Here is a 15,804-nt window from a genome sequence, read left to right on the forward strand (position 1 = left end):
TTTGATTCATTTCTGCCTGTCCCATTAGAATGAATGAATTCCCAACACCCAAGGTCGATCTGAGCCTCCCACCCTAGGGCTGCTGGTGAATGCAGCATTTCTGGTTAGGCTGGGGGACAGATCCTCTCAGACCCTCCTCCTGACCCAGGTCCACCCTCCCTTCCTCCTCCCAGTGGGGTCCTGAATAGGAGTGGGTGTTGGGGCTGGGGTAGAGATGGGACAGAGGGCAGCATCAGGCATTCTCAGTCTGGCCCCCAGGACCCTGTAGGCCTCAGGGGGAGAAAGACAAGGTCTGACCCAACATCCTGCCCATGGCACCCTGCCCACCTCCCCTCCCCTACCAGTAGGTGCGTGTGTTGAGTGAATGAAGGCCTCTTGATGTATTCCCACCATACTCCTTCAGCAGAGGCCTGTCTGAGCCTCCTGCCTCCCCCCTCTCAGCATTCCCACCCCCTCAAGTCTCTAAAGAGCCCAGCCTGCCAGGACTCTGAGTCACTCGGCCCATGCCTTTGACCTCCAGCACCACACCTTGACAATTGACACAATGAGGGAGTTGGTCCCAGTTTTTCCTGTGGCTGAGTGGCCTGCCTTTCCAAGGAAGCCACAAGATACTGAGGGCAGGGACCCTCCCCTAATCCTTTGAGGGACTAGTGCTAGGGAGAATTGCAGGAGGGGACCGCAGGGACTGGGGAGGACCCTGAGGTTCCACAGGATCACCTGCAGTTTAAGCACATTTCACTGACTCCTCTCGACAGTCCCCAGAGACATTATCGTTTCCATTGGAAAGACTTTGTAAATCGCCCAAGGTCACACAGCTGCCTGGGACTCAGCCCTCTGACTCAGATACAGAGCTCTCACCGGGAGGCATCACCTCCTCACATGCTGGCAGGGACCCAGGCAGGGACCCAGGCATCACACTTTCCTTGAGCTGCGTCCTCACCCAGGTGAACGGGTGTAATTGCCTGATCTCATAGGATGGCAGTGAGGCGCAAATGAAGTGAGGGACATGCACACACTCTGTCCACAGTTGCTCCGGAAGTGATGGGACTGGCGTGAAGGATCTGGTTCCCCTCACCTCATATCATCCACAGGAGCAGGATGGAGGTGAACTGTGCACAATTCACAATGCCTGGGGATCCCCACTGTGTCCCTGCCCCATGTGTCTTGGAAAATGTCACTGTGTGCCCCACCCCTGCACCCAGGTACCTGCACTCTCATCTGCCCCTTACCTGTATCTTGGGAAACTGTTCTGCCCCCCATTCCCCAGGAGCATTCGATGCCCAGATAACCCTAATCTGCCCGGCCCCGTCCTGATGCCCTGGGCCCCACCAGGGCCCCCTTGTTCCAGTTTCCGTGTCCCACCTGGTGTAGTCCATGATGGTGTTAAGCCGGTGTGCGATGGTCAGGACGGTGCAGGCATCAAACTGGGTGCGGATGGTAGCCTGGATGAGGTCGTCAGTCTCCAGGTCAATGGCGGCCGTGGCCTCATCTAAAACCAGGACGCGGCTCTTGCGGAGCAGGGCTCGGGCCAGGCACACGAGCTGCCTCTGGCCCACACTGCGAATGGGGAAGGCAGGCATTACCAGGTGGGGCCTCGCTTCCAGCCCTGTTTCTTTTTTTTTTGAGACAGAGTCTCGCTTTGTTGCCCAGGCTAGAGTGAGTGCCGTGGCGTCAGCCTAGCTCACAGCAACCTCAATCTCCTGGCTCAAGCAATCCTCCTGCCTCAGCCTCCCAAGTAGCTGGGACTACAGGCATGTGCCACCATGCCCGGCTAATTTTTTGTATATATATATTAGTTGGCCAATTAATTTCTTTCTATTTATAGTAGAGACGGGGTCTCGCTCTTGCTCAGGCTGGTTTCGAACTCCTGACCTCGAGCAATCCGCCCGCCTCGGCCTCCCAGAGAGCTAGGATTACAGGCGTGAGCCACCGCGCCTGGCCTCCAGCCCTGTTTCTGTCTCTACTTCTTAGCGGCCTGGACTGGCTTTCCGTCTAACCTCTCCCATTTCTGCCACAGCCCTGTCCTCCTGGAACGGAGTAGAGGACTGGGCATCACAGGATAACAAGGGACCTTAGGGACAGAGCCAGGCTAAAGAGCATTGTGAAATCCCTGGTCTGTTCTCAGCACCCCCAGCCTCCTCTTTCTATGCTTTCTTCCCTATCCTCGCTTCTCATCCAGTGCCGTGATGTTTCTCTGCTTCGCTCTATCAGTCATTTACACCTTAGTAAGAACACACTTGCATTTCTTTTCCTTGGTATTTGCATATAATCCACACTATGCCATCTTGCTGAGCCTAATGCTACACAATTCAGGCAGTCATCTCCCACACCACAGGGAATACAGGCCAGGGCTCTGGGGACAAGGAAGGGGCAAAGCAGGGGGGAACCTAAGGGCTGCCTGTATCTGGTCACCAGGGAGCTGAAGGTGGGGCCAGATGCATACCTTCAACCTCCTTCCTTGGAGGCCAGAGCCAGCGGACAAAGCGAGGCTGTGTTCCCAACCACAGAGGCCACAGCACCCCCACATCCAAGGACAAATACCTCAGCCCTTCCCAAAGGGGTGAGTCACCACAGCCGGACAAGGCCAGGCTCTCTCCCTGGCCCATTCCTGCAACTAATGAAGGTTTTGGCAGCAGAATGAGCCGCCCGATAGAACTCAGGGCTGATTTATGGTGGGACTGGCACAGGACACAGGCTATACTTCAAGTGGCTACAAGGAGGAGGGGGGAGGGGAGCGGATTTCTGCCTCTGATCGTGCGTGCGCGTGTGTGCATGCGTGTGCTGGGGGAAGTGCTGACAGCAAGCAGGATTGGAGAACGGACCAAGACACAGCCACCGGGCACGGGCCCAGAGAGCCATGCTTGTCTGCCAGCTGCCCCCAAGGTGGTTCTGCACGTGAACTCAGCTAAGATGCTCATTGAGTCCTAAGAGCCGCCTGGGTGGTGGGTGAGTCCCACGGGTCATCTGGGTGAGGAGGTGCAGCAAGGAAAGTTTGGGGACAAAAGTAGCCCCCTTCCCCGAGTCCCTGCCCTGCCCCTCACTAGCTAAGCAGCTTTGAGCAAATGATTTCATAGCGTGTAAGCCTCACTTCCGCCCACGGGACTGTGGTAAAGATGAAATGAGATAGTGGAGGCCAAAGTGTTTTGAACACTGACGTGCCAGGCAAACGTAAAGATGTTTGGTTTTGTTTTCAAGGTCTGGGGAGGGGCCACGAGCATGCACTGAGTATAAAAATGAAAATAAGAAGGAGGGAGAAGAGGAAGGAGAGGGAAGGGAGAGGAAGGGGGAGGAGAGGAGGAAGGGAACAGCTGATGTTTCACGGAAGCATATCCGAGCTAAGTGCTTTCCATTTCACCACGCTGGCCCTAAAACTGCTCCACGCAAAGGGTAACCACTGGCCCCAGGTGGCTAGGCCCAATCGAGATGCACTGTAAATGTAAAATAGACACTGTATTTCAAACTTGTATGAAAAAATGCAAATAATGTATGAAATAAATTTTAATAATATATTTTACTTAGCCCAATGTATCTAAAATTGTTTCTTTTTCTTTTTCTTTCTTTTTTTATTTTTTTGAGACAGGGTCTTGCTCTGTTGCCCTGGCTGAAATGCAGTGGCATCATCATAGCTCACTGCAGCCTCAAATTCCTGGGCTCAAGCAATCCTCCTGCCTCAGCCTCCCGAGTAGCTGGGGTGACAGGCATGCACCACCACATCACCTCTTTTTCCTTTTTAAAAAAATGGTTAATTACATACATGTGGCTTGCATTATATTTTTGTTGGGCAGTGTGATGTGAAGAGGTATGGACTGTTACTATCCCCATTTTACAGTGAAAGCAAATGAGGCACAGAGATGTTAAGCACTTGTCCCAAACCACACAGCTAACACAGGTATGGTTTTGAACTCCTGACCTTGAGAATCCACCCGCCTCGGCCTCCCAGAGTGCTAGGATTACAGGCGTGAGCCACTGCGCCCGGCCTAACACAGGTATGAGTGTGTTAAGCCTCTGGACTCTAAGAGGTGACTCCTGGCCCTTCCTGATGCTCAGTGGCTGGGGATATAGAGTCTGGGGCTGTAAAAAAGCTCTGGAGGGGAGAAGGCTTCCTCTCACCTGCTCCACGGTTCCACCCAGAGCCGCCCTCCCCAGCCCACGCACAGCATTGACAACCTCACACAACATGCCTGAGGAAGGTTTTGGAATCTCTCAGAGATGGTTCAAATCCCAGGCATGCCTTCTCCTCACTGCATAACTTTGGCCAAGCCGCTTACCCTCTCTGAGCCTCAGTTTCCTCACCTGTGAAGTGGGATGATGGACCACCTCTGGTGCCGTGTGAGGGGTCAGCGAGGTGGCTCACCATGCCTGGCACACGGAATATGCTCAATACAAAGTAACGCCCCTCTGTGCACCCTGGCTGGTCTCGACTCTGTGTCACGCGGTGCCCCCACAGGGTCCCCAGAGGGGACTGCTGCTCCCGACCTGTCCATACCCAGCCTTGTTACCTGAGGTTCTCCCCGCCCTCAGAGCACTGGAAGTCCAGGCCTGCCGGCTGGGAGCTCACGAACGCGTGCAGGTGGGACAGCTCCAAGGCCTGCCAAATGTCGTCATCCGAGTAACTGCCAAAGGGGTCCAGGTTCATACGCAGGGTCCCCGAAAACAGGATGGGGTCCTGGGGGCACAACATGGCCTCATGGAGAGGTGGCTCGGGCCCCAAAGGAGCCATGGGCCCAGGACCAGGGAAAAAGAGGGATTAGGGTGGCAGCGTTCCCGCGCCGCCCCAGTCCTCCAGGAGGGAGGCAGCAGCGGGGAGACAGCAGCCTGCGGGGATGATAACGCTCGGCTTTGCCAGTCACCAAGCGCTCTGCTAACGCAGGAATCGGAGCCACTAAGCTGACTCCAAAGTGTCCAGTCGGCAGAAAAATACACTCTAGAGTCTAGAGGAGCCAGAAAAACTGAAATGTGTTTCAAGCTGTACAACAGGAGACCAGGACAGCTCGTCTCAGGAGATGGGGCATTGGAGGGGTCCTGTGGTCCCTCCCCATCTGCTGGTCCAGGAGGGCAAAGGGCAGGGCCTAATTGGGCAGGGATGTCTGACCCTTCCGGACCTGTGACTGGGTTGGTTCCTTGGTGGCTCTGCTCCCTGCCATCCAGGCACCCCCGACCCCCACCCCCAGCCGCAAGACCGAGGTCCCAGTCCCCATCCTCAGAACAGGCGTGAGGCCTGCCCCGGGGCTGTTGGTCAGTGTGGCCAGTCCATGCCAGGCTCGTACCTGGGGGATGATGGTCAGCTGAGAACGCAGGTCATGGAGGCCAATGTCTGCCACGTTGAGGCCGTCGATGCGGATTTCACCCTCTGCTGCCTCCAGGATGCGGAACAGGCTCAGGGTCATGGACGATTTGCCAGCCCCAGTGCGGCCCACGATCCCCACCTGCAGGGGTGGCAGGGCTGTCAGGGGGTGCTGAGAGCTCACGGGCATCTCGGGGACTCCCCTGGAGGCCAAGCAGACGTCTGGCCAGAGCACCTGCTCCCTCCAAGACCCACGCTCCGCCCCAAGGCTGTGGCCACGTGCCCAGGCACGGACACACCCAGGACCCACCCTCCGCAGGGTACCTTCTCGCCACCGCGCACGTGCAGGCTCAGGTTTCTCAGCACCAGGTCCAGGCCCGGCCGGTAGCGCACGGAGTAATTCTGGAACTGCACGTCCCCACGCTGGGGCCAGCCTTCGGGAGGGCGCCTGCCCTCCACGACCCAGGGCGCCTGGTGGAAGGTCCAAATGGGTGTCATAGGATGGCACCACCTCCCCAGCCTGGCCCTCCCCCTCATTTTCAGTCTCTTTCTCCCAAGGCCCCTCGACCCTCACCCACCATGGTCCTGCAGGACGGGGGGGGGGGGGTGGGTTTGCTAGCACCCCTGTGGCTCAACTTTGTAGTTCGATGGTTTCTGTATCCCTCTCGCTTTATTCTCTGCTGAGCCATCCTAAAACTCCCCTTCCTGCCTGCTCCCCATCTCTCCTTGTGCCCCATGTTCCTTGAGGTGCCCTCCATGCCTGCCCTCCATCCCCTCCCATAGCCTTTACCCATTCGTGATTACTGAGTGGCTACCCCGTGCCAGGCAGTGGGGACACCACAGAGACACCACCATGAGACAAAGTCCTTGCCCTCCTGAGGCTTGCATTCTAGTACAGGAAGGCATACAACCAACAAATAAGCAAATCTTATTTTATTTTTTATTTTTTTGAGACAGAGTCTCACTCTGTCATCTGGGCTAGAGTGCCATGGTATCAGCCTAGCTCACAGCAACCTCAAACTCCTGGGCTCAAGGGATCCTCCTGCCTCAGCCTCCCGGGTGGCTGGGACTACAGGCATGCGCCACCATGCCTGGATAATTTTTTCTACATATTTTTAGTTGGCCAATTAATTTCTTTCTATTTTTAGTAGAGACGGGGGTCTCACTCTTGCTCAGATTGGTCTTGAACTCCTGACCTTGAGCGATCCTCCTGCCTCGGCCTCCCAGAGTGCTAGGATTACAGGTGTGAGCTACTGCACCCATATAGCAAATCTTAATATAAGAAGTGATGAGTGCTAGGGGCCAAGAAGTGCTCAGTGTTGCTGCTCCGTACAGGGTGGTCAGGGAAGGCTTCCTGGAGGAGGTGATAGTAAAGACCTGAGGGAGTTGGGGGAACAAGCCAAGTGGATATCTGGGGGAAGAGCAGGCCAGGCAGAGGGAATAGCAAGTGCAAATACCTCCAGGTATGTTCTGGAACACAGTGACAAAGATGAGAGGTAGGAGGCTGAGGCAGTGGGCAGCCCCATCACAGAGGGCCTAGCCATGTTAAGAACTATGCTTTTTTACTCTGAGCAAGATGCAAAGTTATGAGAGGGCCGTACACAAAGGAATGATGTCATTTGATGTGTTTTTAAAGGCTCTCTCTGGCTGCTAGGAGGGGAATAGGGAGACGGGACCATGCGAGAGGGGCTGGCGGGTGAAGCCTGGAGAAGGCAGGGGCAGGAGAGGCCAGGCTGGGAGGAGGAGGGCCGGCTGGGGTGGGCGCTCAGCAGAGACAGACTGATAGGGTGAGGGTCACAGAATCCGGGAGGAGCCCAAGAAGGGAGGTGTCATTTCATCCGAGCGTCACTGAGAGGTTGAATTAGATGAGAACAGAAAAGTGTCCCTTAGATTTGAACGCAGCGAGGTCCCTGGTGAGCATCTCAGCGGAGTGACAGGGCCAGACAGCAGACTGCGGGGGCAGATGAGATAAAGGGTGCCGGGGAAGTGGCGAGAGCACGTGCGGACCGTAACTTTAAAACAAGTTTCACGCCAAAGGAGAGCAGAGAAATGGGGTCGGAGAACGCAGCGGGAAGGGAGGGCTCGTGCCGTGCGTGTCTGCAAGGGAAGATGCGCGTGCGGATGGGAAACATCCGACAGAGGGAGCAAGACGGACAGCATAGGAGATGGGGGGACAGACCGAGGACGTCAAGTCCCCGGGCACCACGAGAAGGAGCAGAGGGGCTGGATTTTGCAACAAACGGGCATAAGTCCTGCTAACAGAGAAAGCAAGAAGATGAAGGAGACACAGGCAGGTTTAACGGTCCGGAGGGGGGCAGCTGGAGGACATTCCTGTCTTATAACCTATTTTCCCATGGGAGTGTCAGGCAAGGCCGACCCCTGAGCACAACAGAGGAGACGTGGGGTTTGCAGAGGGAGAATGTTTGAGAGAAATCTTTCTGAAAGTGGGAACACGTGCTTCTTGGGGAAGCAAAGTAGGAAAACCCGGCAGTGGTGTGTGGTTTTAAACTTGAAGTGAAATCAGCCATTTTCTCCGGCAAGGTTTTAGGTGCTCAGTGCAGGTATAAGGGAGGTAGATAGGTGGGTTGACCTGGGCTGCGGGTTTGTAGGCGGGTACCACTTAAGAGAGGGAGAAGGGCGAGGGGGCTGAGAGCATGTGTGTTGGCAGAGCACAGACTCCAGCCTAGCCATGGAGGGAAGTTGAAACCGCCCTTACACATTAATAAAACAAGGTGCAAGGTGAGAACTGTGGTAAGGGCCTAGCTATAAGTAATGATAATAATTAGCCACTGTCCCTCTGTTTGCTTCTCTATAATTGCCACTCCAGAGCCACACAACTGGTGGCCATAAAGCTTTTTAACTTCTCCCCATAGCTGGCGTCCATACAGATTCTTAACTTTCTCCATAGGTAACATCACCTTTTTGAAACCTAAAGGGAGTTTCTAACACATCTCCCAGGCCCCGCATGCCAGAGGGCTGGTTGACCCACCCAGTGGACCACTAGCCCATACCGAGAAACCGACTCAACTGGAATTATGACCCCAGGGACTGGAGTAATGCAAGAAGATGACTTCTATATCCCAATAATTTTGCCCCAATGAACAAACCTAATTGCCTGACCCCTTGCCTGCCTTGCCAAACTATCCTTAAAAACCCTGTCTCCCAAATTCTTGAGGAGGCAGATTTCAGAAACTTTCTCCCATCTCCCTGCTTAGCGCTCTGCAGAATAAAACTCTTCCTCCATTGCAACCCCGACTGTCTCAGCACATTCTCTGTGCAGCAGGCAAACGAACCGGGTTGGGCAGCCACAAAGGGATGCCAGAGGAGCTGGTAGACAGAGACAAAGGCAGGTCACGGGACTGGGGACCCAATGAGGACAAAGTGCTATGACCGTGGAAGACTTGGAACAAGTGGGCTGAGAAGGACGGCAGGGTGGTCTAACAGTGGGATGCTTGACACTGAGATCGAGGAGATGGCATAGCTTCTGGGCATGAAGAGGTCTGGGCTGTGAGCATGGGAGGGGGTGGTGGAGAAAAGTCTGGACACCCCCCTAGAGAACAACTCCTTTTCCCCAACAAAGGGCACATTGCCCCACCTCTGCTCCTTTGCCCAGGCTGGTCTCTTTGGCTGGAATGCTCACCTTCCCACTGCCCACCCTGCTATCTTACCTGGTCTAGCAAAACCTGCCCGTTCTTCAAATCTAAGCTCACCTCCCCTGATCACCCCAGCTGAACGACCTCCCTTATCTGCCCTCCTGGGGTGCACCATGCTGGGCTCTTGTCACCCACTGCAGAGCCATGCAATATGTCTTACCCCTCCCACTAAATCCAAATCTACTTGAGGGAAGACCCTGTTTTACTCAACTCTGAACCCTTTATACCTCCTGGCATAGACCCCTATTTGATGCACAGTAAGGTTTGGATGGATAAATGAATGCATGAAGAGCCACCTAGGCAGATGGCCTTAAGTTTTAGGGGTGGCAGGCCACCCAGTGTTCTTTCCCAGCCATTTCAGATCCCCTTGTCCCAGGCGCATCCCAGCACCCACCTCTGTCTCCGTCATGGAGTACTCCTTCACCCTCTCCACCGCCACAATATTAGACTCCAGATCTGACATCATTCGGATCATCCAGTTCAGAGCAAATGTCACCTGGCCAAAGGGACTGTGTTATGGATAGGGTGATCTCCCCCTCCCCGCCGCAATGGCTTTGGGAAGAGTCCAGAGATCATGCTCCCATTAATGACAGCCTAGCCCACCTATGACCCAGGTGTGCCTAGGCAAACCCACAGTTGTGCCAACCAGGGCTCTAATTGACTGTACTTCAAACAGTGACAATGCAGACTTACCTATGGACTGCCTCACCCGGCGTTCCTCAGACTTTAATATGTATAAGACTTCCTAGAGAATCTTGTTAAAATGCAGCTTCAGATTCAGTAGGTTGGAGGTAGGACCTGGAACCTGAGGTTCTTCATTTCTAACAAGCTCCCAAAAGATGTTGATGCAATTGGCCCAGGGACCACACTTTGCATACCAAGGAGTCTTGATCAAAATGAAGAATCCTGAGCCCCATCCTAGGCCTGCTGAATCAGAATGTGCATTCTAACAAGATCTCCAGGTGATGCATATGCACATGCAAGTTTAAGAAAACTGGCCTTTCTGGCTTGCCCTTTGTTTACCAATGCATTCAAGATTTGAGCCACCTGAGGTATTAAAAATATGCTCTGCTTTACAAAACTTCCATTTGCAGTCAGATCACTCTTTGACAATTCAGACTGGTATCAGAGTGACTTGCCTAAGCTCCAGCCAAGGCTTTAGTTACCTAACCTGCGTACTTTCTCTGCAGCCTGTGAACAGGTGTATTCCTGCCCTTGAACCTCCTGCATGTCATCTTGCCCACAGATAGGACAAATTCTGTTTGTCCTTTGGGGCCAAACTCCAGGATCATTTCTCTAACACCCCAGAGCAGGGAAACTCCTCCAGGCTTTTGAAACATATTGTTTTTCCAGCCACAAAGACCTGCTCAGCTTGAAATCACAATCCCAAGCTGATGTCTCTCCATGCTTGGCTGTGAAGTCGCAGTCCTTGAGAGCAAAACCTCTAGGTGGCTAGTCCCCACCTTTAGCAGAGAGGGGCACTCAGGAGATGCCTGTGGTGCCTATGTGACCTCTGCCCCAGGGGTGGCCCTAGGTCACCTTGGAGCCTAGGTCCCTCCGTACCTGCAGGGCATAGGACACAGAAAGGCCCACCAGCCCTGGATTCAGGCTGCTTCTCCCAATCACGGCAAATAATGCAGCAAAGAACACAGCACAGCTGCCCACAAACTCCACTCGGATGCTCAGCCACCTGTCGGGGGTCACACAAGGAGGAAACGGGGCCCGGTGGAGGAAGGGGCCAGTTTCCTGTTTCGGGGAAAGGGAGGGCCAGGACCCTGAGTGCCAGAGAGTCTAGTGGGAACTCCTAGAGGAGCAGAAGGTGGGGGAGGCGGCTCCTTACCGGTTGGAGATGATGTAGGGGTAGCAGCTCCTCTGGTTGATGTCCACCTTAGTATCACTGATGACCTGGAAGTCCTGGCCACGGTTGTAAGCCCGGATGACGCTGGTGCCAGTCATCGTCTCCGAAAAGTGGGAGTAGACGGGCGAGCGGCTGACCGATTCCAGCCGCTTCAGTTGCCGTGATGTGGCCACGTAGAAGCGCTGACGGGGATGGGGAAAGAGTGCGGTCAGGCCCCGGGAACCCCCAACTCAGTCCTGCCTGTCTCTGAACCCATCCGTTTCCCCTGGCCTCCTCCCAGCCAGCCTTGCTCCTACCCTGAGACCTTGCTGCCTGCCCCTGCCTCCAAAGACCCAAGGCTTGGGGCCTTGGCGCGTCTGTCATTTACCCTTCTTCCCCTCTGCTCATCTCTGCTCCAGCCCCACAAAAACATGGTCTGTCCCCACTTTCCATCCTCTCCCCGGTGGGCCCAAGACGGCCAGGACCACGCAGCATGTGTTTCTGAGGCTCCCCCGGCCCAGCACAGAGCACAGCCCAGATCACGGTTTCTGTACCAGGGGCCGAGCTTCTGCTACGGTTAATTCATTGCAGAACAGGAGCTTAGCATCTGCAAAAGCCTTTTACAGTTAGGCTGTATCTGTATCTGAACATTATCAATTCATTCATGTTGAACACATACAAACACACATATGTTCAGATAGGTAGAAAAAGAAGGGAAGGACAATGTGTCCCAAGCCATTAAGAATGTTTTATTAAAAAAATAGCCAACAGGAAGGAGCCCCAGGGCCAGTCACAGTTTATCTCACTTTATTTATCCTCACACCAATGCTATGAGGTAGGTTCAAGTCCAGGGATCCTCAAACTTTTTAAATAGGGGGCCAGTTCACTGTCCCTCAGACCGTTGGAGGGCTAGACTACAGTTTTAAAAAAACTATGAACAAATTCCTATGCACACTGCACATATCTTACTTTGAAGTAAAAAATAAAAACACCCGCATGTGGCTCGCGGGTTGTAGTTTGAGGATGCCTGTTCAAGTCTATCTTATAGGTGAGGAAAATGAGTTACAAAGAGATGAAGTAGCAAAACCCAGTTGCAATGCTGGGGGCCTGAAGCGCCCCGCCCCTGTCTGCCCCACCCACGCGGACGCCCCGCCCACATCAGAGCCACGCCCACCTGCCCACGCACCTGCACGTAGATGTAGAGCGCCCCTAGAGGCAGGATGACCACAATGAAGATCGGCGTGCTGGACACGATGACCACCATAGTGGAGATGCAGTTGAAGAAGGAACCCAGGAGCATGAGGGCGGTGGAGGCCAGAACCTCATCAATGACATAGATGTCCTTGGAGAAGCGGTTGAGGATGCGGCCAGAGGGCGTTGTGTCGAAGAAGGACTGTGGCGAGCGCATCTTGTTGTGCAGCAGTGCCTGGTGCAGCAAGCGCGCAGCCTGCATGCCGCCCACGGCCATGGTCAGGGCCGCCAGCATCACCAGGAGCCCTGTTGGAGGGAGAGGATGGCTAGCTTCCCTGGGCCAGGGGCGGGCATGGGGGGCAGATTCACGGACCTGGCTTGGCCAGAGCGGGTTAGGGAGGCTCCAAGGCAGGAACATGGCAGCCTAGAGGCGAGGAAGGGACGTGGGAGCCCGTTTGGGGCACCCCCGCAGTTCACCTTGCAGAATTCCCAAGCCTGCATAGACGCCCAGCCTCAGGGAAGTGGTGTTCTGTCTGCTGTCCATCGTGGCATCATTGGCCCAGGCACTGAGCCACACGCTGGCCCCGATGGCGGCCGCGCTTTGACCCACATGTAGGAGAAAGATGGCCAGCGAGGTCCAGAGCCCCACTGCCTTGGCATAATCCCAGAACACACTCAGCTTCACCTGTAGGGAGTGGCAGTCGGGGACAGAGGACTCTATGAGTCCGGGGGATGCTGGAGGGCCTGTCCATCCTCTCCAGCCTCTCTGGTCCACCCTACTCACAGTGCCAATCTCCGCTTTCTCCTCCTGGATCAGTACCCCGTTAGCCTTCGCCTCTGTCACCTGCACCTTCTGTGATGGAATGAGGCATCTCCGGGGCACAGGCTCACCCTGGTCCTCTCCTTCAGAGGACATGGCACTCATCTGTCTGGGGAGGCAACTGGTCAGGCCCAGGGAGAAGGCCCCCAACCCTTGCCACCCCAGGACACAGGCCCAGGGTATGAGTGTCAGGGAAAGACCTGCCTGCAGCCCACCTGGCAGGGCTTGGGGAGCCCTGCTGCAGCCTCTCTGGGGGTGCTGGGAGCTCTCAGGAGCTCACCTCATAAACTGCTTCTGGACCTCGTACATGACTGGCTCATTATCCATCAGGTCTGTGTGGTTGCTGAGCGTGTCTTCCAGCAGCAGCACCTCCTTGGCCTCTGCGCCTTCCAAGGCTGTGGTGGGGTGGGAGGAAGTAGCCAGAGTCTGGCTGGCCCTCCCTGCAAGCCCCTGGAACCCGCCAATCCCCACTCCAATGAAAGGGCCCGAATGGACAAGCATGAGAAACAGTGAGGGATTGAAAGGGCAACAAGAAAGACTTGGGGCCGGGCGCGGTGGCTCACGCTTGTAATCCTAGCTCTCTGGGAGGCCGAGGCGGGCGGATTGCTCAAGGTCAGGAGTTCAAAACCAGCCTGAGCAAGAGCCAGACCCCGTCTCTACTATAAATAGAAATAAATTAATTGGCCAACTGATATGTATATAAAAAAAAATTAGCCGGGCATGGTGGCTCATGCCTGTAGTCCCAGCTACTCGGGAGGCTGAGGCAGAAGGATCGCTCGAGCCCAGGAGTGTGAGGTTGCTGTGAGCTAGGCTGACGCCACGGCACTCACTCTAGCCTGGGCAACAAAGCGAGACTCTGTCTCAAAAAAAAAAAAAAAAAAAAAAAAAAAGAAAGACTTGGGTTAGACAACAAGAAACACTTCCCTTCAAGGACTATGGAGGAGACTCCAATATAAGGGTTGGGAACTTGGGCTTGGGAGTCAGACTGGCTGAGCTTAAAGCCCACTCCCTTGCTGTGCCCCCTTAGGCAGGCATGTAAAAAGCGGGTGAGAGTATCTACTTCATTGCACCATCGTGAGGGTTAAAGGGAAACACGTCAGATGCTGAGCAAGGGGCTCAGCACTTGGAAATGCTCGAGGCATGTTTGCCGATTATATGGCAGCAGGCAGAAGGTCCGGGAAGAGGTCTGCCAGCCGATCCAGAGTTTGGGGCTGGAGGGCTGGGACCAGGCAACAAGAGGGTGGGGGCGGGGGTGCCTTGTGAGCCCAGAGACTTCAGTTGGTTCTATGAGATAGGGATTTTTCTGTTTGCTCACAGCTATGTGTCAGTGCCTAGAACAGTGCCTGGACATAGTAATTGCTCAGTAAATCTTGGTTGATAAGTAAATGACTTCACCAAGCTCTTGCACGACTGTCAATTTATCCATGAAACAGCCTCGCCACACAAGCTGGGCCTGGGCTCTTATACCCTTTTGACAAATAGGAAAACTGAGGCTTCAAGACCTGAGCTGCTGTTCCAAGGTCCCAGAGTTAGGGAACGGGAGGAGGTAGGACTTGACTATGTCCAGCATACTTTCCTTCTGGTGGCTGTCACACAGATGGCCCAAGTTTCCCAAAACCTCCCTGCTGCAACACTGAGCCAGTCCTGAGACACTCAGAGACTTCCCAGGCAGGGAAGATCCCGGGAGGCCATGGGGATCAGAGGGCCAGGGATGGCGGTACCAGTCCTGCTGTCCTCCAGGTGTTCCTGGTCCTCATCAGGTGCATAGTTGCGGAGGAAGTTAGCAAAGTAGCCGTCGCGCTGCAGCAGGGCTGGGTAGGGGCCCATCTCAGACACCTGTCCGTCAGCGAGCACTATGATGAAGTCTGTCTGGGGCAGGAAGCTGATGCCATGTGTCACCAGCACCCGAGTCTGGGGAGAAGGCAGCAGGCTGTCACCCCCACTGGCCTCAGCACACACCCCTGGCACAGGCATGGAGACACAGAGTGAGTGCGAGGTGCCGTGTGCCAGGGAGCTGGACAGGCACATGGGCGGCTTACTCCGTGCTAGCTACAGCCTGCTTAGTGCCTCAGGGGTGTGTGTCTCCATGGGTGTCCCCTGCCACCCAACCCATGTGCCTGTTTCTTAGGCCCCTACACCTCCAGGTCTCCCCTAAACCTCCAGCCTCCCACCAGTTCTCTCCACGGGCCCTAGATTTCACTTTAGCCCCCTTAGCCCCTGGCAGGCCTCACCTTGCCTGCCAGCACACCTTCTGGCCCGATGACTTGGTCGAAGATATGCTTGGCCACATGGGAGTCCACTGCTGACAGCGGGTCATCCAGCAGAACAATGTCAGCATCACTGTAGACAGCTCGAGCCAGACTGACCCTCTGCCGCTGGCCCCCAGACAAGTTAATGCCCTGGAAGGAGGAGGGTGATGGGAGGTGGGGGCTCAGTGGAAGGGGGTCTGACAGGCCCAGGGGGACAAAGGCCTGTCCACTGTCATTCAGCAAGGCAGGCCTCTGAACCTACATTTCACAGGCAGTGAAAGGGCAACGAGAAAGACTTGGGTTACACAACAAGAAAAACTTCCCTTTGGGGTCTGTGGAGAAGGAGGCTGTCCTTGCAAAGTTGAAAAGCCACAGAGGAAGGGGCAGTGGCTCTCAGAGTCCTCCTGGGGCAGATGAGGCCATCCTCCTCCCTTACTCTACCACCCTGCCCAGCCGGTTTCCTGCCCAACCCAAGTGCCCATTGACAGATGAGTGGATAAACAAAATGTGATATTCACATAAAATGGAATATCACTCAGCCTCAAAAAGTGAGGAAATTCTAACACATGCTACAACGTTATACTGATGAAATAAGACACAAATACTGTATGTACGATTCCACTCACGCAAGATGCCTAGATAATATGGTTTGAATATTAAAACTCCCAAACTTATGTTGAAATTTAATCCCCAATGGGGCCATATTGGGAGATAGCGCCTTTAAGAAGTGCACCCTCATGAATGGTTAATCCATTCGTGGATTATTGAGT

General features: G+C 54.7%; 1 protein-coding gene across 1 annotated transcript in view; it reads right to left on the reverse strand.

Annotated features, from left to right (window-relative positions):
- The window catches only part of ABCC3 (ATP binding cassette subfamily C member 3), a 33,067-nt gene that overhangs the window by 1,763 nt on the left and 15,500 nt on the right, over nt 1-15,804 (reverse strand). Inside the window, exons 17-29 of the mRNA XM_012789789.3 lie at nt 15,017-15,184; nt 14,507-14,696; nt 13,066-13,180; nt 12,750-12,894; nt 12,443-12,650; nt 11,961-12,271; nt 10,778-10,977; nt 10,501-10,627; nt 9,332-9,433; nt 5,609-5,755; nt 5,268-5,426; nt 4,500-4,666; nt 1,363-1,557 (exon numbers count right to left, since the gene is read on the reverse strand). Coding sequence (XP_012645243.3) covers nt 1,363-1,557; nt 4,500-4,666; nt 5,268-5,426; nt 5,609-5,755; nt 9,332-9,433; nt 10,501-10,627; nt 10,778-10,977; nt 11,961-12,271; nt 12,443-12,650; nt 12,750-12,894; nt 13,066-13,180; nt 14,507-14,696; nt 15,017-15,184 — 2,234 coding nt within the window. The remainder of the gene's footprint in view (nt 1-1,362; nt 1,558-4,499; nt 4,667-5,267; nt 5,427-5,608; nt 5,756-9,331; nt 9,434-10,500; nt 10,628-10,777; nt 10,978-11,960; nt 12,272-12,442; nt 12,651-12,749; nt 12,895-13,065; nt 13,181-14,506; nt 14,697-15,016; nt 15,185-15,804) is intronic.

Source organism: Microcebus murinus, chromosome 18, assembly GCF_040939455.1.
Source record: "Microcebus murinus isolate Inina chromosome 18, M.murinus_Inina_mat1.0, whole genome shotgun sequence".
NCBI lineage: Eukaryota > Metazoa > Chordata > Mammalia > Primates > Cheirogaleidae > Microcebus > Microcebus murinus.